At 36.2% G+C, this 21,364-nt stretch overlaps 2 protein-coding genes across 3 annotated transcripts in view; one reads left to right on the forward strand and one right to left on the reverse strand.

The window, feature by feature from the left end:
* LOC109845058 (vacuolar-sorting receptor 6-like) overlaps positions 1 to 7,636 on the forward strand; it is a 16,065-nt gene extending 8,429 nt beyond the window's left edge. The window contains exons 2-13 of the mRNA XM_020414246.1: positions 4,017 to 4,709; positions 4,800 to 4,888; positions 5,018 to 5,087; positions 5,358 to 5,441; positions 5,533 to 5,609; positions 5,721 to 5,802; positions 6,132 to 6,214; positions 6,305 to 6,368; positions 6,467 to 6,595; positions 6,995 to 7,098; positions 7,184 to 7,299; positions 7,380 to 7,636. Of these exons, the coding sequence (XP_020269835.1) occupies positions 4,017 to 4,709; positions 4,800 to 4,888; positions 5,018 to 5,087; positions 5,358 to 5,441; positions 5,533 to 5,609; positions 5,721 to 5,802; positions 6,132 to 6,214; positions 6,305 to 6,368; positions 6,467 to 6,595; positions 6,995 to 7,098; positions 7,184 to 7,285 (1,577 nt within the window). The 3' untranslated portion in view covers positions 7,286 to 7,299; positions 7,380 to 7,636. The remainder of the gene's footprint in view (positions 1 to 4,016; positions 4,710 to 4,799; positions 4,889 to 5,017; positions 5,088 to 5,357; positions 5,442 to 5,532; positions 5,610 to 5,720; positions 5,803 to 6,131; positions 6,215 to 6,304; positions 6,369 to 6,466; positions 6,596 to 6,994; positions 7,099 to 7,183; positions 7,300 to 7,379) is intronic.
* Positions 8,897 to 13,625, reverse strand: LOC109845554 (receptor-like cytosolic serine/threonine-protein kinase RBK1). Of its 2 annotated transcripts, XM_020414819.1 has the most exons (9): positions 13,409 to 13,625; positions 13,234 to 13,284; positions 12,227 to 12,595; positions 11,390 to 11,644; positions 10,140 to 10,294; positions 9,987 to 10,066; positions 9,774 to 9,909; positions 9,404 to 9,553; positions 8,897 to 9,324 (listed from the first exon to the last, which is right to left on the reverse strand). In XM_020414819.1, the coding sequence occupies exons 1-9, from the start codon at positions 13,422 to 13,424 to the stop codon at positions 9,154 to 9,156; spliced, it is 1,383 nt and encodes a 460-aa protein (XP_020270408.1). In that variant the 5' UTR covers positions 13,425 to 13,625; the 3' UTR covers positions 8,897 to 9,153. The 2 variants fall into 2 exon arrangements, with proteins under 2 accessions (XP_020270408.1, XP_020270407.1); XM_020414818.1 differs by lacking the exon at positions 13,409 to 13,625 and having other exon boundaries at positions 13,234 to 13,397.

Below are 21,364 nucleotides of genomic sequence, written 5' to 3' on the forward strand. Positions count from 1 at the left end.
TATGAGGTTGTATCAGATCATCAGTGTATTTTTTCTCCTTCCTAAGCAAAGGCTCTCTCAAATGGTGTAATGTCGGAGGAGGCAAGTTAGGCCCAAAAGCCCCCACGGACTTTAACATGATTTTGAAAGATCTAAGACGAGCGGCATTAAAGGGAATGTTGGCTTGATACCACCACCGAGATATGTCTTGATGCACTTTAGCCACTGCATCTTTGTTGAGGCTTTCTTCAATACACGATTGTCTCAACTTGCGCCTTCTTTCATCCTTGGCGACCTCAAGAGCGGGATCGAATGTAAGAAATGCATCCATCGGCCCCTTCTTCTTTGGGCCCGTGGAAGATCCCGCACTGTGCATGCCAACATTCCCTCTTCCTCTTGCCGTTACTGAAGATGACCTAGGAACCGCCGAGCCTTTTCCTCTATCTCTATGTTCTTGTACTTGTTCATCTTCATCCTCCTCATCATCAATTTCCACCATGTTCTCATCTCCAAGTTCGGGAAGATATTCATCTATAGCTTGTTGTCTTTTAGCCATTTTTTGTCTTTCTTCATAATCTTTTAGCTCTTCAACCACATCGGGAGGGACTTTTTGACAAAGACTCACATTTTTGCGTTTTCTATCCGTCCCGATTAGATGCTCTTTTTGTCGGGATATGCCGCCATTTGTGATCTTGTTACAAAATATGCACTTATGTTTATTGGCATTCTCTTCATCAACTAATGAAGTATATTTCCATGTAGGATCTTGTCTTCTTCCACCACTCGCCGATGAAGACATATCTACACCAAAACACATATATACATTAAATTCATATTGCAATATTACTTCACTATTCACTAGTTTTTTTTTTGACATAACACATCACTAGTATTTTGAGATATACAAGATGAATGGAAAATTATTCAAACTTTCATACTAATATATTATATTCCATGACACTAACAACTATATTGCTAAATTTTGTTTTCCTTCTTTACAGGTTATAAATGGCGAATCAAGTTTTAACTTTCAAGTCAACTTGTAGCACTACAACTAGCTCAAATAGCAAGAATCAATACTCGCAGTCTCGCACAAGAAATCAAATAGTAGCACATTTTCAACAATTTTGACTGATATGTATTATGTTATGTAATATGTATTAATAAGAAGCAAATAGTACTAGCAATGTTCATAATTTCATGAATCTGCAATCTGCACATTTCAACAGTCATACATATGCACATTTAATTTAAGATAAGATAAATCTCCCCATAAATCTCTCTTTGTAAAATTAAAAATCATTAGCTTATAATTAATCAAGTGATCAAACACTAAGTAATCATAGCTTATTATTAATCAAAATAGTCCACAAATCACTTTAATAATTACCTAATATCAATTAAAAATCAGTTTACTTGCTTACTATCTCAATCATTAACAGTCAACTGAGAAGAAAAAAAAAAGAAAAAAAAGACAGAGAACAGATGAAAAACACAGCAAAAAAGAGAATAAAAATTGAAAAAAGTGAAAAACAGAGAAAGGGAAACAAAAACAGAGTGAACAACAGCAGAGGAAAAAAAAAAGACCGACTTATCTCGTCGTGATATGAAAGTAGAAAATAAATGAAAGAAAAGAAAAGAAGAGATGAAAGAAGAGAAAGGGAACAGATGAAAAACAAAAAAAAAGTGAAAAATGAGAACTCACCTTTGTTCGTCGAGCTCGCGGGTTCTCGTCGTCACCGAAATCGGCTTTTCCTGTTCGTCGCGGGTTCTCGTCGTCACCGAGCTCGCCGTCCCCTGTTCGTCGCCGGTTCTCGTCGTCACCGAGCTCCTCGTTCCCTGTTCGTCGCCACCGAACACGAAGAGAGGCAACGAAGTGAAGAACCCTAGCTGCGATCTGGTTTGCCTTTTTTGCCTTTTTCGGATTCTGATTCTTCTTTCTGTTAAAATACTTCTTCTTGAAAGATGAATAATTACCCTTTTCAGAGTTAGCAGCCACCATGTTAGCAGATGCCTTCTGCTTAGCAAGGAGCTCAGTCTTCGTGCAAGTCTGAGTCTCGTCCTCGATCCGAATGAACCTCTTCAAATCAGACAGAGTCACCTGTCTTTTCCTTCTCCGAATGTCAGTGGAGAATGACATCCAAGATGGAGGAAGCTTGTTGATAATTGCACCAGAAATGAAGGTTTGACAAAGACTGATTTTTTCATCCTTCAGCTTCATAACAAGCTTTTCAAGCTCTTTGACTTGAGGCAAAACCTCAGTATCATCTTCGAACTTCAAGTCCAGAAATTTATCAATGAGGTGAGATTTAGACAGCTTCTCCTCATCCTTGTACTGGTCCTCCAGAGCATTCCAGATTTTCTTTGCAGAGAGCTTGTTGGTGTAAGCATCTGCCAGATGATCGGCCAGGCAGTTAAGAAGATAACTCCTGCAGAAGTGATCATCTCTAGCCCAAGATGCTTCAGCTTCAGAGTCTTCTTCAGAGTCAGGTTTCTCCTCAGAAACCACAAAGTAGATTTTCAGGAGTTGCATCCCGAAGATCACTTTTCGACGCCATGCGTTGAAGTTGGATCCGTCAAAATTTTCTAACTTAAGACAGTCCACTCCAAGAGTCCTCGTAGGATCCATGGTAGATCGAAATAATGCTTTAAGATTGTTGGCGCCTGTGGTTAAAACTGGAATAATACAGATATATAACAACAAAAATCTGAACAGAAAATTAAAGGACAATAATTTAAAATTTTCAACTCAGCTGCTGTGCGTTTGTAAAACGCTGTGCTTAAAGCATTATTTGGCCTACTCCGGTGCAAGAATCCCAAGGCCAAATTGCTTCCAGAAACAGCAGTCCAGTACTCTAGTGTGCACCGACCCAGTACTGTCAAGATCTCCTCGATCTATAAGGCAAAGATCTCCTCGATCTATCAGGCAAAAGATCTTCTCGATCTATCATGCAAAATTCCTATAAGCACTAACTATTTTACAATCTATATCTGTATATATTGATTGTTGTTTTTGGAATGAATTTTCCTTAAGGATTTGAGGTCTATTTATAGCGTTTGGAAAAACACTATGCACTAATAAAATAATATATTTTACTATGTATGTGGGGCTCACGCTCTAATTTTTCTTCGGTGGGACCCACCACTTTATTCAAAAATCAAATTTGGCTGCTTCTCTTTCAAAGATGATGGCTGTTTAAAAACTCATGGGCGACTGTTACTAAAAAACAAAAATATCCAACACTATTTTGAGCTTACAAATTCGAGATGTATGGATTTATGCTTGAATCCCTTTCGTTATAGGATTGCAGTTCTGTGATTTCTTTTAATTCATGAAGTTAAAGAGCCATTTGCATAGAAATTCATATCCAGTTGAAGTTCTAAATCTGTTGAATTGCACCTCAGTAGTCGAAATTATACTTGAAACTGAAATTCCCCATTGCACACTAACCAAACGACGGACATGGATCATATTCAGAAGCTGAAAATCATGGAATTTGCGGTTCATATAACCATATGTTTGGCTGATTAAAAATTTACTTGCTGATTCCCTCCATATTCAGACAATGTAAAGCATCAGAGAGTCTTTTGTTAGGAATGAACTTCAGGAAAATTCCTAATGTTAATTCTTGTTTTCAGTCATTCTCTCCATAATAATGTTAGAGAGAATGACTTTATGCTCTATTCCTAGATATTTAATTTAATTTAATTTATTTTATTTTTTCATTTGAGAGCACTCGTCATGCTGTCACACCTTGTACTTATTGGAGAAACTTAATGCTGCTTCTGAATGTAATGTTGACTCCAAAGATATAATGTTTGATAATATTATTTTATTTATTCCATATGTTGGTTTTAAGTGTTGATTATGAATTTGTGGCCATTAATCATAATTTATGGAGCATTTAGGTTTATGAAACATCATGTAAATAGACATTTATAAGGCTAGATCTTCTACTCTTTCTCTTCAAAACATTCATGATTGTTACCAAGCAAGGCAAACTTGTGATTAGCTTTCTTATCTAATGCTTCAACAGATTGTTACTTTGCTTTGAAAGCATGGAATGCGCAAAACGCCGGAGCTGCTGCGGTCCTAGTTGCTGACAGTATCGACGAACCTCTACTAACCATGGACACCCCTGAAGAAAGCAAAGATGAAGGCTACATTGAAAAAATCACCATTCCATCAGCTCTAGTCAACCGAGCTTTTGGTGAAGCCCTCAAAAAAGCCATAGAAAAGGGAACTGAAGAAGTTGTAGTCAAATTAGACTGGAGAGAATCAATGCCTCACCCTGATGAAAGAGTGGAATACGAGTTTTGGACCAACAGTAATGATGAATGTGGTATTCGATGCGATGAACAAATGAACTTTGTTAAAAACTTTAAAGGTCATGCTCAAGTTCTTGAAAAAACCGGTTTCACTCAGTTCACTCCTCATTATATCACTTGGTATTGTCCTCAACCGTTTTTAACTAGTAGGCAGTGTAAGTCCCAGTGCATAAATCATGGGAGATATTGTTCTCCTGATCCGGAACAAAATTTTGGGGAAGGTTATGAAGGTAAAGATGTTGTGGTTGAGAATTTGAGGCAGCTCTGTGTACATAGAGTTGCTAATGAGAGCAACCGGTCATGGGTTTGGTGGGATTTTGTCACGGATTTTCATGCTAGATGCTCAATGAAGGAGAAGAAGTATAGCAAAGAGTGTGCTGAAGATGTTATAAAATCTCTCCGTAAGTTTTCTTGCAGGGTTTCTGCATTCATTTCTCTTGTGCACATAATGAAATTTGTTAAGTTATTTTTCTTGGTTTTGTTTGCATTAGGTTTATCTCTTGATAAAATCAAAGAGTGCATGGGTGATCCTGAAGCTGATGTTGATAATGAGGTGCTGAAGACAGAGCAAAAAGTACAGGTATTGCATCTCTTTCATCTCTCTAAATGAATTCCTGGTTTGAATGAAATCTTACACAATAAAGTTTTGTGATCTACACCCTTAAAAAATGGTGCCAATTTTTAATTTATAGCATATCTCGGGTTTTAGGTTGGTCGAGGCTCCCGCAGCGATGTAACAATCTTGCCAACTCTGGTCATCAACAATGTTCAATATCGAGGTTCGTAACAGATTCTCTTTGCTTGGAATTTTGCAAGAAATTTTTGTGTATTACTGATCTATAGTAGCCAAGGATGAGAATCATCATAACATAGTATATACTTGATCCCTTCACAACCACAGGAAGAGAGGAACTTGAAACAAAGAGATTTATATGTTTCCTTGAGAAACAAAATTTTTTGGTCATCAATTACCTTTATTTTTGTGATTGTAGAATCTCTCAAACTATAATCATATTGTTAAGTAAAATGCCTTTTCCCCTCTCTTGAAGGGATATTGGAAAGGACAGCAGTTTTGAAGGCAATATGTGCTGGGTTTAAAGAGTCTACTGAACCTCCAGTTTGCTTGAGTGGAGGTATTTGCCAATCTCCTTCCAATGAAAAATCACATTGATTATTCTTTACTCTATATATTCTTGATATCTTGTTCATTTTTCATGCTTCCAGACGTAGAAACAAATGAATGCCTCGAATCAAATGGTGGTTGTTGGGAGGACATTCGATCAAATGTCACTGCTTGCAAAGTATTTTCCCTTTGTTTTGTCTGCCTTCTGAATATTTTCTTAATGTATAGATTTTATATTTTCAATGTTCATGTCCTAATTGTCCTAGTAATTGATAATTTTCTCTTTTAGGACACTTTTAGGGGCAGAATCTGTGAGTGCCCAACTGCGAATGGCATTCAGTATCAAGGAGATGGTTACACCTCTTGTAAAGGTACTTGTTCATTAACAATGTTCGAAGATTTTAAGTGCTATACGATAGTAGATTTTGTTTACAAGATTGCAATAAGCAGTAGATAGATTCACCAACTACATGCTTTTTTTTGGGCGACAAACATAGAAGGACGAAAGAGATGTACGATAAGTTAAAATGAAAAGTTTATTGTCTGTAAAGGATCGAAACATATAAGAAATCATAGTAAGATCCTAATATCATGACTTATCAAGTTTCAGTATTGTGAAAGAATCTAGTCTAAAACTTTAATTATCAACGGTTCAATACTCTATGATTGAATTTTCAATATAATTTTCATCAACTTGCAGCTGTTGGTCCTGCAAGGTGTTCACTGAACAATGGAGGTTGTTGGTCGGAAACAAGGAATGGGCAAACATTTTCTGCTTGTTCAGTTCAGTGATGTTAACTTATGCTATGTCTCCCTTTCTTTTGTTACATTTATTGCCTACAATCTATAATAATTCATTCTTCATACATAAAGGAACTTCAGCTGAGTGGGTGTCGCTGTCCGTTTAGCTTTCGTGGTGACGGCCATACATGTGAAGGTGCTAAATACTAATAGTTTTTTTGGCTAGTATTTACATATATCTTTCATTTACTTAATATTAAAATGGCCTCATTTTTGGCAATTATTTTGCATCAGATGTTGATGAATGTAAGGAGCGACTTGCATGTCAATGCGATGGCTGTACATGCAAGAACACATGGGGTGGATATGACTGCAAGTGTAAGGGAAACCTTCTGTACATAAAGGGAGAGGACATATGCATTGGTAAGTGATGGTAGATATTCTTTGTGCTAATTGCAGATACTTATTATCCTAAACTTTCTTATTAGAACTTAGACCTCTTAATGTCTTCTTTATGTCCCAACGGAATTATCTCTTTGTTATCTCTGCAACACACTGAAATATCAGGGGATCTGTGTACAATACATCGACTTCACGTGACAAGTACAGATAAGAGTGAGATTATTTCGATTTAACATCTTGAGGTCTAAGTGCTAATAGAAAAGTTTAGGGGTAGTAAGTGGCTAATTCGCTACGTACAAGAGATGTATTTATACATTTAACCCCTTTTCTTTTTAACCATAAGAGCCAATTATCGTCGAATTATGATAATATCAAAAAGTTCCGAGATCTAATTGAGGTTCTCAACTCTTATTGATGCAGCCAAGAGAACATCAAGATTTGGGTTGTTTATGACAATCCTTGTACTAGCTTGTCTGGCTGGTGCCGGAGTAGCAGCTTATGTATTCTACAAATACAGGCTTCGGGTATGTCTTTTATTTAGAATTGACTATATATCACGAGGCACATTTATTATGAAATTTACGATTTATCGCTTTTGTTTGGTCTCAGTCTTACATGGACTCGGAGATCATGGCGATAATGTCTCAGTATATGCCGTTGGACAATCAGCAGACTGAAGGCCAACCTCTACGGCAGGACTCTGCAATATAACATAATTTTACAGGGTATTTTTCTTCTTGATTTTGTCAGAATTTTTATTTTCTTTCCTCAGGTTTAATTGATTATTTTATTTTTTTCCTTGTAGGAGGTGCCATATAGATGTAAACATTGAGGTATTGCTCATAAGTTTACTGGAGCTTGAGCCATGAGAGTTAAAATATGAACTGATCAGCTGATCATTTGCATACACAACGAAAGATATTACTTGTATATGTCAGTGTACAAATTATTTCCCCCTCTCCTTTTTAAATTTTAATAGATGGAAGAGATGTATAATTTTACATGGATAAATTATAATCGGTTGATGATAATAATTAGATAAGGAATTGTTGAGGTGATTAATATGTGAGTATAGTCCCACATCGGATAAGATAAGAAAGAATAATGAGTTTAAATAGAAGTTTGGGTTAATACTTGATAGCTATTGCTTTTGGGTTAAAATTGAATATTACCTTCTGTTTAAGGCACATCAACTCTAGATTAGGCTCGATTTCTCTCCCAACAAGTGGTATCGGAGCTAAGATCATGGTCCAAGTAATTAAAAAAAAAACAGATGATTTTCAATGTGAAGCCCAAAGGTGTCGGGAGAATCCGCGGATGCCCGTAGGGGAGTGATATAGTCTACTTAGCCACCATGAGTGAAGTGGTGGAAGTTCCTACAGATATTTGATAGCTATGTGATGAATGCATTGTAAGAGTTTTAAGGTGATTAATATGCGTGTCTAGTCCCACATCGGATAAGATAAGAAAGAGTGGTGAGTTTAAATAGGAGTTTGGGTCAATACCTGATACCAGGAATTAGACATGGAGTTGACTTTGCATCCATAATTTGTAGTATGAAGATATTGGTTCATAATTTATATTCAGGATACATTTTCTTGTTTAAATGGTGAAAATGAGGATAAAGTAGTTCACAAGATTAACCCGTAATTATAAAAGTGGACCTGAGCTTCTAAATTCCGCAATCAACAAATCCTATGGAAATTGGAATAGAACAACTTACAGGCAACAAAACATTTGTGGTCGAGAATGTTAGACAATTTAAAAAGTACAAAAAACGATGTTTAAGAATATAACACTAAGATATTGATGCTCATAGTCTTGTTCTTTACTCCGCTTATTTAAAATCACTATTTTTCCTAGTTTAATGCCAGAGCTATTAATACTTTTTCTTTTATTAAAAATGCTCTCTTTGAATCACAAAGAATAGCAAGCAAATAGCAAGCGACTTTGAATGCTATCATTAGTTTCAAATGCGTCACCATAATGTATTGATGGTATTATATGAATATCACAGACTGTAATTATACCAAACATCCAGATTTTATTAAACATGGGGGAAGACGTCGGAGAAGATGAAGTGGAAAATGATTTAGGATTAGAATTTTATTAAACGGATTTGAAGAATAAAGAATGAGATTGAATTTGTGTGAGAGGGGTACTACTGGCAAATTAGAGAAATTTTTTTTTTTAAAGTAAACATAATGTTCTCCTCATTTTAACTAGATTTTTAACTTTGGCTGCATGTTCAGTAGGTTTGGTTCACTGGATACTTTCTTAAATTAGTCTCAGGAGTTCACAGCCAGATTTTTACCCTTCACATTTGAATCAACAGTTTCAACATGATGGTATATTCTGATCTGTTTTTTCCCTGGCATTACTAACCAAGTTTACAGAAACTTGTTCAATTCCAAACAGGCAATGAGCTAAGATTACATTGATACAAATCACCAAATAAGCCTGAATAGAAATCTTGACATGAGATCATAATCCTTCTTTGCACCAATTCAATTTGGACAAACGAGGGATCCTCATATACAATCAAAATGATGCAACATATTTTACTCTCATATTTGAATTCACTGTTCCAATGCAAGCTGTTTGTGCCTGTCGAGATCATTGAGATACCTCGAACAAGTATAGTCTTCCGAATCACCAGCATCAAACATCAGCGGTCTTCTCATATTCAACCTTGATACTCTCCCCACTAGCTCGACTAATCCTTCTTCTCCTCTCAAAAGTCGTAGAACCTACACGAAATATTTCTGCAAATACATTTGGATGATTCTTGAATAAAGGAAGATGATGGGGTTATAAACTGTTGCGTACCGAACTCATGGTAGGGCGAGCTGTAGACAGATGGTGAATGCACATTGATGCAGTCAATACCGCACGCTTCAATTCTTCAGGATCATAAGCATCGCCAAGAGATGGGTCGATGAGCTGTTTCAGATTGTTTGAATCAAGTAGAGGCTTTGCCTGTAGCAAAAGTGGAGGTAAATCTTTTGTTTTGGACACAGATGCATTGAGTTATGAAAAGACATGAGTTTGCTAGAAAGGTGTGTTCTTATCCACAAAACTATCAATGTACCGGTTAATTTAACTAACTTACCCTTGTATGAAATTGTTGCCGTGACTAATTCTATACTAATTAGAAAGTAGTATCAGATTGGTGAATTCAAACAAGTTTTCAACATACCCAAATCACAAGGCTCTGTCTAGATGAATCAACAGCACGACGCCCTGTTATGAGCTCAAGAAGCAAAACTCCATAAGCAAAGACATCAGTCTTCTCATTAACTATTCCGTGCATGAAGTACTCTGGCGCCAAGTATCTGGATCATTCAGCACATAAGCAACTTACTAGATTTTAAGAACTACTCAAAGACGAAGAAAAAGATTTAATTCTCACCCGAAAGTGCCTTCAATAGGAAAAACAACATGGTGACTCCATTTATCGGGCAGCCATTTTGCAAGCCCGAAGTCTGAAATCTGTAGAAGAGAGCCTATTGAGATTGCAAAAGGAGGGGGTAAAATGAAGAGAGAACAAAGTTAGTAGTCATACCTGAGGTTGGTAGTCATCAGTAAGAAGTATGTTGGATGCCTTAATATCTCTATGTATAATGCGCCTTTGGCATGTTTCATGAAGATACAGTAGCCCTTCAGCGATGCCTAATGCAATCTTGAACCTGAACTTCCACTCGAGGACCTTCGTTGAACCTAAAGAACTGAATTTAGCTCCATTACTTGGCTAAGACAAACAATATGGTTTAATTATCAAGTAAATGGTTTAATAAAGTGGTGATTAATATCTGAATCACCTAATAAAGCCAAGATTAATCCTAAAAAGATGTATGAGCAATGAACCAGGATTTATGATATGCCACAATCTTAAACCTACTCTATCACATAACCACCAAATTTCAGGAGAGAGAAAAAGAAAGGGAAAAAAAGGCAAAACTTTGGGAAAATAGAGGCTGAGTTGAACTTTAGACATTATTTGTCAAGGAGGTTAGTATGCAGTTTTTCACAATGAAGGCAGCAGATGAACCTAGGACCTAGGTTTACATTTAAATATCAAGTACCGACGTTATGCACCATATGTTTTTTTTCTTGCTTCTTTACACTGCTTATTTCTAATCATTTTTTTTCTTGTTTCTTCACAGGGCTGTCAATACTTTTCTTTTATAATTTTATATAGGTTTTGGTGGTTCCAAGCTATTATTTTTTCTAGTAAAATATCAGAAAATATAATCAAGATTCCATGACGTTAAATATTAAGAATTGGGCTGACACAAGAACTTGGACAAACTAAAGGCTATTGATAGATTTGTTAAGTTTCGTAAGCTACAATCAATTAAGGAATAAACCACACTTCTGAAAGATAATTTAGCATTTTGGGTTGATTTATGTTTCCACTCCACTTGATGGTACCAACTCCTTTCACACTCAAGTTGGTAGCTGACTTGTTTGGCATACGACTAAAACTATCCGAAACTGCTAGAAAGAGGGCATTTGTAATCAAATAGAATATACCATCAATACGAGAATGACACTTGAACCCTGATTCATAAACTACCTAGGTTCTCAAACGTAACCTTTCGTGCTAATATAAGTTATAACTAAGAGGGTTTTTTTTTGTGTGTGTGTCACACACACTACATCCGACAAAGTTGGCGATTTGTTGATTCAGGTTGTATTTCTCTTTTCCACAGTTGATGATCTGAGACTGAGAGGGGTTATATATACACGCCAAAAAAAAAAAACCTATGATAATGCTTCTAGCGAAGTTATGTAGGATACGAAAGATTTTACCGTGAAGAACAGAAGCAAGGCTTCCATGTGGAGAGTACTGAAGAACCAAATGCAATCCTCCTTCCACACTAAACCCTAGAAGTTGTGCAGCATTTGGGTGGTTAACATGAGCAATAATTCCGAGCTCTGATAAGAAATCTCTGATCCTTTCATCCTCAGTTTGTTTTTTCATCAGTCTCTTCACGGCCACGAGTTGGCCATCGGGAAGGCAGCCTTTGTAGACCTCTGCATGTCCTCCTTTTCCAATTAATTTACCTGCCAAATATAGGCATCGTTGTAACTGATTCAAATATGTTGGTTTTAACATGATTATTAAGCAAAACAACCCAAATGAAGATGAGAGATACTGAGGAAAGAACAAATGTAATCCGTGTTTTCCCTCAAAACAAGAGCTGTAGCCTTTGATGGTTATTACTACCATGTGAATAAATTTTGGACAAGCTTCAATTCATGGGGGAAATTTTTTTGATGCCTAGCAATTTCTTTCCTTTTCCACCTTTGACTTTTCTAATTAGGAAAATAAGGATTGTGATGATTAAAAAAAACTCCAAGCTTTCTAATAAATAAAGTTAGAAACTATTAACAACGCCAAGCTAGAACGAATAAATGAATTATGTTTGTGTACACAAGTCTATGGTGGACCTGCACAAAGTTCATGAAAAAACAAAACACAACAAAATGTTGCGTATACAAATATAATAAAGAGTAATTTAGAAACATAAATAATACAAGTAAAATTTAACCCACACTTCTACTTAAGAGATTTTAGGTTAGAAACCTTGTACCTTATGAATTTATATTTGCTTTATTCTGCATTTAATAAGTTAGTTATTATACCTGGACTGAAATTATCAGTAGCAACTCCAAGCTCCTGATAATCAAAGCTCCTCCATGAAGGCCTCCCCTTCAAAATCTCTTCTTGAAATTCTCCACTCTCCATCTTCTCACTTTCATCAGATCCAATTCTCTCTAAGCTAGAACTCCCCAAAATTGGAGGAAATGTTGAAAACCTCATCATTGGCTTCTTCTTCCTCAATAAACCTCCAAATAAACTCCTCCAATGTGAGCTGCTCGATCTCTCCAAACATGAGAGATCGCTGCTGCTTCCACTGTCAGAGTCTGTACTCGATGAAGAATTCTCTAAAACTCCTCGAGGAGAGTTTTGATCATCTGTGAGTTCTTCTTTTGAGCTTGCGCTCTTTTTTTCTGTTCCAGAGTAATGGAAATGGGTTAAGAAATGCATTACAATGCTGTTTGCTTCAGTTAATTTCATTATAGAAGAATCAAAGGGTTGAAGTGAAAAGTGAAAACTACTGAATTTCATAATAGCAAGTCATTTAAAAATTAAAAAAAAAAACTAGTTTTGTCTTCTCTTTCTCCTATGTTAGTTTTGGTATCTACCCTTTTTTCTCCCCCCTCATTTTTGAATTGAGAAACTTTTTGGGTTCCCACTTTGCTTTCCTTTTTATTTAAATAAGATGCCAAGGATTAAACTTATCATTAAAAAACTTTAACAGAAATAACATGATAATAATTTAATATAGAGAGTTTGAACAGAGTTATTTTCCCCCCTTTGCCTTTGGGCTTCCTTACTTTCTGCAGGAAAATAAACACAAAAAAAACATTCATTTATTAGCTCTTGATCCTAGGTTCTTTTCTCTCCACATGTTTTCTTCAAAAAAGCTTCAACTTTTGATGTCTAGTTCAAAAAACTAAACTGGAAAAATTATAATAAAAATCAGAACAAAGATATTCGCTCTAAAACCAGATAATGCATCAAGGAAAAGACCCATGAACTAGGCAAAAGCTAAAAGGAAAAAAAAAACCCAAATTAAAAAGCTTACCTTCATCAGAACCCAACAAAACATCTGAACTCTCCTCAGAACCATTAACAACTGGAGATGCAAGAAAATAATCAATCAGCTTCATCACAAACCAAAACCCAGCTCATGGGTCTTCTCCAATTCCCTTTACTTAACAAAAAATAAAAGAAAAACACAGGGTAGAAACAAAGCATACCTCCCATTGAAGTCATTTGAGGAAAACTTTGGTTTTTAATTCCCAACCGTTTTTTTTTTTTCAAAGAAGGAGGCTGTTAAGGACCAAAGAATATTATTAAGTTTCAATCTTGTTGCTTTCAAAGTTTTTAGGGGAGAGGGAGAAATGGCATTTCTTGGGCTTGGGTTTATTCTCATAAGAGGTAAGGATGTTAAAAAAACAGCCTCCTGTGATTTAGGACAGGACTTAATTTGACATGAGATGACTGTGCTTGTATATATATAAATAAATTGGAGGGTAGAGAAAACAAAATGGTAGTTTATGGTCAAAAGGCATAATTTAATGTGGGGCCCACTTGGGGGGAGGAATTGTGGGATTTGATGCTGGATTTTGTTTTGTATACCTTTCCAATGCCTATCAGTCCATGTAGTGGATATGCAAATCTTTTGTATTTCGCGTGATATATACACCAAGATATGCTTATGTTTTGGAGAATTTCTGTAGATATTTTGCTTAGATAGTTAATAGGGAAATGTCTATTTTTTAAAGGCCTCTCTTATACAATTTTGTTAGATCATAACATAATGAATAAAAGAAAGCTTGATGGGAAGCGGGGGTCCATCCTCATGATGAATTAATATGGATTTATTCCATTGAAATTTTATGGTTGACTATATGCATGCATTGATAGATTGTCTTTTCCCATGTATTGGGAAAACAAAGGGCTAGTTTTTTTACTCTCTCATGCAATGAATGTGGTGTACGTAAGAGACATATCCTCTCTATAAATAGAGGGGAGATAGTGAAGGTTGACAACTAAGAAGCAAGAAGAAGAACCACATGCAAATATGTAATCCTCAAGTGAGTTTGAAAGAAAATTGTAATCCTCAAGTGAGTTTGAGAGAAAGTGATCCTCAAGTTAAGTTATACCAACTTGAGAGAAGACTCTTTATAAGCTTTCATTTGATTATAGTGGAAACGGTGAAGAAAGGGCGTGTGAGGACGTAGACTCAATTTGAGCTGAACCTTGTTAAATCTTGCGTGTGCAATCTCTCTATTTCTCTTTGTATTTCTCTGTTTTTTCTCTTCTGTTTTTATTCTCATCTCATCACAAAGACGGGAAAGATTTTGTTGTACTGTTAATTTCCCAACAAAACTTGCATATCTTAATATTGACGAGATATGAAGATCTACATTACTCATGTCATCAATATATCTAAAATATACTAGATAACCTAGATAATGTCAATGACACAAAATGTAATGAATTTATCATTGATTCAAAAAAGGAGTAATCTCAAATATTTTTGCCTAAAAATTAACTATGCCGAGGAAAAATTATGAAAGTGATCACTAAGTACTCTCAATCATCATCGTCTGGAATAAATTTTGCTTATCTCGCATGACTCTGCAAATTTAATCTTCTTAAAAATGATTATCTTTAGTTGCATTTGGATTATTATTTTTTGGGATAATCTAAGTATGTAGCTTTTTTTACTGATAAAGTAATAAGTTAACTCTCTAAATCAAGATATTGAAGAAGTCCCATGAGCATGATAAACAAATGAAAACTTTCTGTCACAAATAAAAACACAAGGAAATTTACCTTTTTAGCTCAAAATTGATAACCATAAATGAGCTATAAAGGCATCCCCAATCACTCGGCAAAATCTCCATCCCTCCAAATTTGGAGAGTGAATCCTCTCCAACCACTCTCCAAATTTGGAGATCTCCAAATTTAGAGATAGTTCACTCTCTAAATTTGGAGAGTGAAGCTAGAATTTTACACTTAATCTTATGATCTTAAGATGCATATCATATCACTATTCAACTTTTTATTATTTATAATTTTACGAGCTTTCAACTATTTAATTTCTTAAAAATTATCACTTTGCCATCGTTTCTTAGTAATTTAAATTAGATGTTAAACTTTAAATAAATATAGTTAAAAAATATTAACCTAATTTTCAAAATAATTATATATTTGTAAAGGTCTCGTAAAGATCTTCAAAATGAAACTAAGATTAATTTATTTTAGTATTATTATAAAATTATTATTATTAAAATTAATTAAATAAGTATCAGATATGAAAATTTAAATATGGAGATCTATTTAACTTGCCCCATAAGAAAATACAAGTATAAATTATAATATTTAAATTACATTCCTTTGTTGCCATGCCTCTACCATAAATGTTCAATTAGCATGCTCCGAAGCATAAAATGAGCTTCCATGTCTTGAATCTTCCTATGTCGATCAAGGGATCGTTGGAATCGTTCGGCATCATCAATCTCCATCTCTTTAGGTCTTGAAGATTCATCATGAACAATAATCTCTGGTTCCGTATCGCGTTCATCCTGCACAGTCATGTTATGTAGTATTAATATTGGGTTCATTTTAAAGCTCTCGTCGACACTTTTCTAATGTTATTTTTTTTCCAAATAAATTTATTAATGTAAACTATATCCAACATTATTATTATTTTTTTGACAAAATAAAAATAAAAATAAAAATATTTGTAGAGTGTGGATTGGAGCAAATATCCAAATTCCACTATCCAAATTGGAATATTCTAGCTAGAATATTCCAATTTGGAGAGTATGGTTGAAGATGTTCTAAATGGTCTTATATGTGTAAGCAAAAGCTAACACGTTTTAGCAGAAGAAATTAAAATAGAGAAAAGGAAAGAAGCATTAATGGAAACGGTTATTGTTGCCTCTCGTTTTATTTCTTGTTCTTTTTCTTCTTCTTTTTAAATCACACACGCCATCCATCATTTAATTCTCGTTTACAGTTAATGAATGATTATCATTTATATTGCGTATAAATGTGAACAACTCTATTTGCGGAAGTACAGTAAATTATTTGGAAAAATATAGAAAATAAAGAAAAAAATATTTTTACGAAGATCATACAAAGTGAGAATTCTCCATCTTATTATTTTAACGCCTCGTTTGGTACGCGGGAATGGAGCCAAGTCAGAATGAGAATAGATGTGGGAATGGAATGCACATTCTCATTCTAATGTTTGGACGCGTTTAGATAATAAAACGGGAATGACAATCTTATTCTTATTCTCACGTTTGGTATCATTTGTTCACAAGTGAGAATAAAATTTAGTTTTTTAATAATGCCCTTACCAAAACACAAAATTTAAAAAAAAATTATTTTTTTAAAAATGACTAAATAATTTATTTTTTAGAAAATTAAGTTTTATAGAAATGATATTTTTTTCTTAGAGAAATAAATTTTCATGTAATAGTTATATTTTGGCACACCGTTTCGACAACAATTTCAGACTTTTGGCTTACAAATTAAAAAATAATTTTTATAGAAATTATTTTTAATTATAAATAATTTTAATTTTAATTTTCTAACTTCTAGTGCTACATGTCTATTATTTGTACGAGTAGCTAATGTTACTAACTTCATTGTGCGTTAGTGAAGAGAAGAATGCCTTATACGAGATATTGCATATAATTGAGCACTCTTCACAACATCTCCTAATAAAAGAAATTTTGAGATTTCATGTTTGGGGGGAAAAAAATAAAGGGAAAAAGTGCAATTTATCATCCATATGTCAAAATTAATATAAACGATAGTATCTATAGTTTAAAATTTTATATGCATAAACTATCACATTCGAAAAATTATTAGAAATATCCAAATTCTAATCAAAATATCCATAAAATAGTACGATCAAAATAATTAGACAACCATCAAAGTATCAAAATATTAAGTTTTGAAATTGCAAAATGATAAACTAGTTTGTCACTCCAAAGTATATCTAGTTTATTAAAAGATATTGGAACTAAGGCAAGATCCGCGTTAATATACTTCTTAGGAACGAATGAACAATATCAGAGATTTATTAAAAAATAATATCATAATATATTAGAACTATGGCAAGGTCAGTGATATAAATTTACTTAGGAACGATGTTTGTATATTGGAACTTGGGCAAGTTATATTCATTTATATATTTGTACTAGTAGCTTAAGATAAGTTAAATTTTTATAAAAATAATTTTCATATGGGAATTTATATCTATTTGTAAGGAGAGTATAATTGGAATTTATTTGATTACTTTTATTCTCACTTAAGTGAGAATATCAATTCCTTGTTAAATTGTTGAGAATGACAATTCCCACATAAAGTGGGAATTGATAAGAAGTGAAAATTTCAATTCTAACATCTAAAAATACATCGTGTTTGGTACGCGGGAAAAAAGAGTTAGAATTGCATTCCATTCTCACTTATTCCCGCGTACCAAACGAGCCCTAAAGGCTTTCTCTGGAATTAACATAAGAGATTAAGGGCCAGTTTGATATTATTTTTAGGGTATTTCTATTTTATTTTTCAAAAAATAGCTAATAATAGTGTTTGGTGAAAAATTTTCTAGTATGTTATTGTTTATTGAAACCGCTTCCATTAGGGATGTTTTTACAAGAAACTTGGGGTGCTTTTAAAAGTTAAATTCTATTTTTAGTTTATATACCATATAACATTTTATGTTTAAACAATGATCATTGAGCATAGTTCTACCAAACACCTTAACTATTTTTTAACCAATTTTTGATATTTGATTATCATACAGCTTTTTCAGTAGCTTATATAAATTGCTTTTATAGCTGCTTTTTTAAGCAATTTATTATAAGCTTCAGTAATACTAGGCTGGCTCTAAGTACTGGCCACCATTTAAATCAATCAATCAACGTGTTTATTAACCAAATGAGATAATAATGTAAACCTACCTGACAACAAAACATGAAACTGGAACATTACTATAAAAACAGTATGCGATCAAAACAAACTACTTTCATTTTAATGAACCAACTCCAAGCTTGTTGACTTTTTGGCTAAGGGGGTGTTTGGTTCAATTTCTAGAAATTATAGGAAATGTTTTCCACCTAAAATATTATTTTCTTGTATTTCTTAAAAAAATTATAGGAAAAGTTTTGAGAAATCAAAAAGTACCAATTTTCTTGTTTTTTGTATTTTGTGTTGTGCGCAGCGGAAATTTCGGCAGAGTTTCTGGTGCATAATAAGAGAGAAAGATCGATAAGAATTCTTGTTTCTCAAAGGGAACAAGAATCTGAAAGCCTAATATCCCATCAAAGTGGGATATTAGCTCTTCCTCTCGTCAGCTCTAGGACTGCGCGTCGAGGGATCCTAAAACTATTACAATGGCCACAAACTCAAACAACCAATTTTACGTGGTTCGGCAAACTGCCTACGTCCACGGGGCAAGGAGGGGGATCTACTATTAGAGAGAAAATACAATAGGTTTACAATCTCACAAAATAAACCCTCAAACTAACTCTCTAATCTCTCACAAAATCTCTCTCAAAGGAGGATGCACAAACCCTTGCTACAGCCGAAAAGCCTCTGAAATTTTTCTTCTCAAAAAACTTGCGCTGCCTTTTCTTCTCTGCACCCAGCCGCCAAAAAGAGTTTTCTCTCTCCCCTCTGCCTTCGCTCAAAACCCTATGGAGACCAAGTACGAAGTGAAACAATTCACGACAACGGACTCAATCCATAACAAGTCGAGAACCCAAATGAGAATGCAAACACTCTCCAAATGTCAGTATCAACTCACCAAATTGATCTCACCCCCATCAAAATCTAAACCGGCTGCATCATACAGACTGCCTACGTATCCTCTTGCCCAAGGAATCAAGCCTTACGTAGTTCACCCAAATGGCCGCGAACGACCTCAAACCAATAGAAGAGTTCGCAACCCTTCTCCAATATCATCAACTCTGCGGCTGATAGCACCTCCAATGGCCTCAAACACCTCCACCTGAGGTGAACCAATGGCTATATCCAAACTATATCTATCAGCTGCACTCGAATCAAAATCCAACTCATCATCTGCATCTGAATCCAAATGACTTCCACGCTGTGTCACCTCAGCTGGAATCCCAACCAATGCAGAATGATCTGGAGTAATCTTCACCCAATGTGAAGTAGCATCACTCTCCACCCGCTGCGATACCTCTAAGGTCTGTCCAAAACTCTCCACCTGCTGAGAGTCAATTGGCTTTCTCATCGAAGCCTCAACCAAAGTGACACTACCAGACCTATCTTCTAATGAAGTTTTACCTCCAATCATAGCAGTTGACAACTCTTTAATAGGATGACCCAAATATGTCGAAGCCTCTGTCCAGAAACTCTTCTGCAAACCATTGCTTGACATCAAACACCGATCCTCCTCCAGCAAGGTACGGTTCTCCAAATTTATCACCCTATCTAGCTGCCCCAAGATTTCCTTTCCAACGAAGTGTCTCGAAATGCCGTGAGCTCGGCTCCAATACAGAAATAGGTCCATCTTGTACCTCGCACCAGAATGGAGTACCTTCACCTTTCTGTCTATTACACACTTCTTCAATCTGTTGGGTACTACTAGGACTTTCTCCAAAGGGGATTTGGTTGCAACCCAAACACGCCTAGAACAGTCACCAACAAAGGAAACCAGACGCCTATTACCTCCAAATGATGCCCCCTTGGAAGGCCCCCAAACATCCACGTGAACTCCTCCAGAACGACCCTTAGCACGGTGAATAGAGGTGCCACACTTCACCTCGGTCTTCTTGCTCACATCAACATGTTCACTGGACTTTAAACTGCAGGTCTTTACACCCTCTTTCAATCTATGCGAGGAATCAATACTGGAATGGCCAAGCCCCAAATGCCGCAGTCTAGTCGAATCAACAGAAGTCGCCAGCTCTCCACCTGCCACTATACCTCCATGTAGGCAATAAAAATTGCCTTTAATCCTTATCAGAGAAGTTCAGAACAAACGAAATAGCAAAAAGGGGAAAAACACTGATAAAAAGGGGAAAACGCAGATATCTCCCAAACCGTAAGGAATTTGGCGAAACGGAGGAAGCGAACCGAAGCCTTTGGCTCGGTTCGGATGGCCCCATCTCGTCGAGATAGGCGATTTTCATATATAATTCGTCCAATTCCGACTTACGGTTTGAAAGTTACGGCCTATTCTTCGATCCATGCTATAGAGCTCGCCGAACGGCTTGAAGATCGCCTGCAGTATCAAATCCGCCTACAGACCCAAGTCTGCCTGCCTGCAGTCCCAAATCCTCCTGCAGACCTCAAGTCTGCCTGCGCACCTGAGCTCGCCTGCAATCCCCAGCTCTGCCTGCAGTCTCAAATCCGCCTGCAGACCCCAAGTAGTCTGCCTGCGCACCTGAGCTCGCCTGCAGACCCAGTTCGCCTGCAAGCTCGCCTGCAGACCCAAGTCTGCCTGCAGTCCCAAACTCGCCTGCAGACCCAAGCTGCAGACTCGCCAGCTCACTGTCAACTGCCCACTTGGAGTATGGGAACAGTTACATCAGTGGTCAAATCCCACAAATGGACCCAAGCTGCAGACTCGCCAGCTCATTGTCAACTGCCCACTTGGAGTATGGGAACAGTTACATCAGTGGTCAAATCCCACAAATCAAGGGAGAGGGCACAGTACCCCAAGACCGTCAAGCGGCCGCTCACAGTACGAAGGGTTGGGCAGGTGTCAAGTCGACCTGAACATTCATAAATGCAGCTCACCTCGGCTATCTGAGTCAAGAGCCGGATCCGCCAGCACCCGGCGAGCTGTCCAAGCCCACTCAAGTACTAGGAACCCGCTTTCCCACCTCTCTCGACCAGAAGAGAGAAGACACGGTACTCCAGGCCCGCCGAATAGCCGCCCACAGTACAAGTGGTCAGACAAACGCCAAATCAACCTGCACCCTCATAAATGCGACTCACCTCACTTGTCCAAGCGAAGGGTGAGAGCCGGCTGTCACGCATACGAGGAGGGGCTTTCCCATTCCTAAGTAACATGATGTAAAACATGGCTCCTCGAATGACTGCTCCTGTTGCAGGTGAACAACAGGATATCTCTGAACGACGTGTGGTCACATCCCATAATTCAAGGAGTAGTCAAGCTGTCTCCCTCACATGGTCAAATCCCATGAATC

Source organism: Asparagus officinalis, chromosome 6 (assembly GCF_001876935.1).
Source record: "Asparagus officinalis chromosome 6, Aspof.V1, whole genome shotgun sequence".
In the NCBI taxonomy this organism is placed as follows: Eukaryota; Viridiplantae; Streptophyta; class Magnoliopsida; order Asparagales; family Asparagaceae; genus Asparagus; species Asparagus officinalis.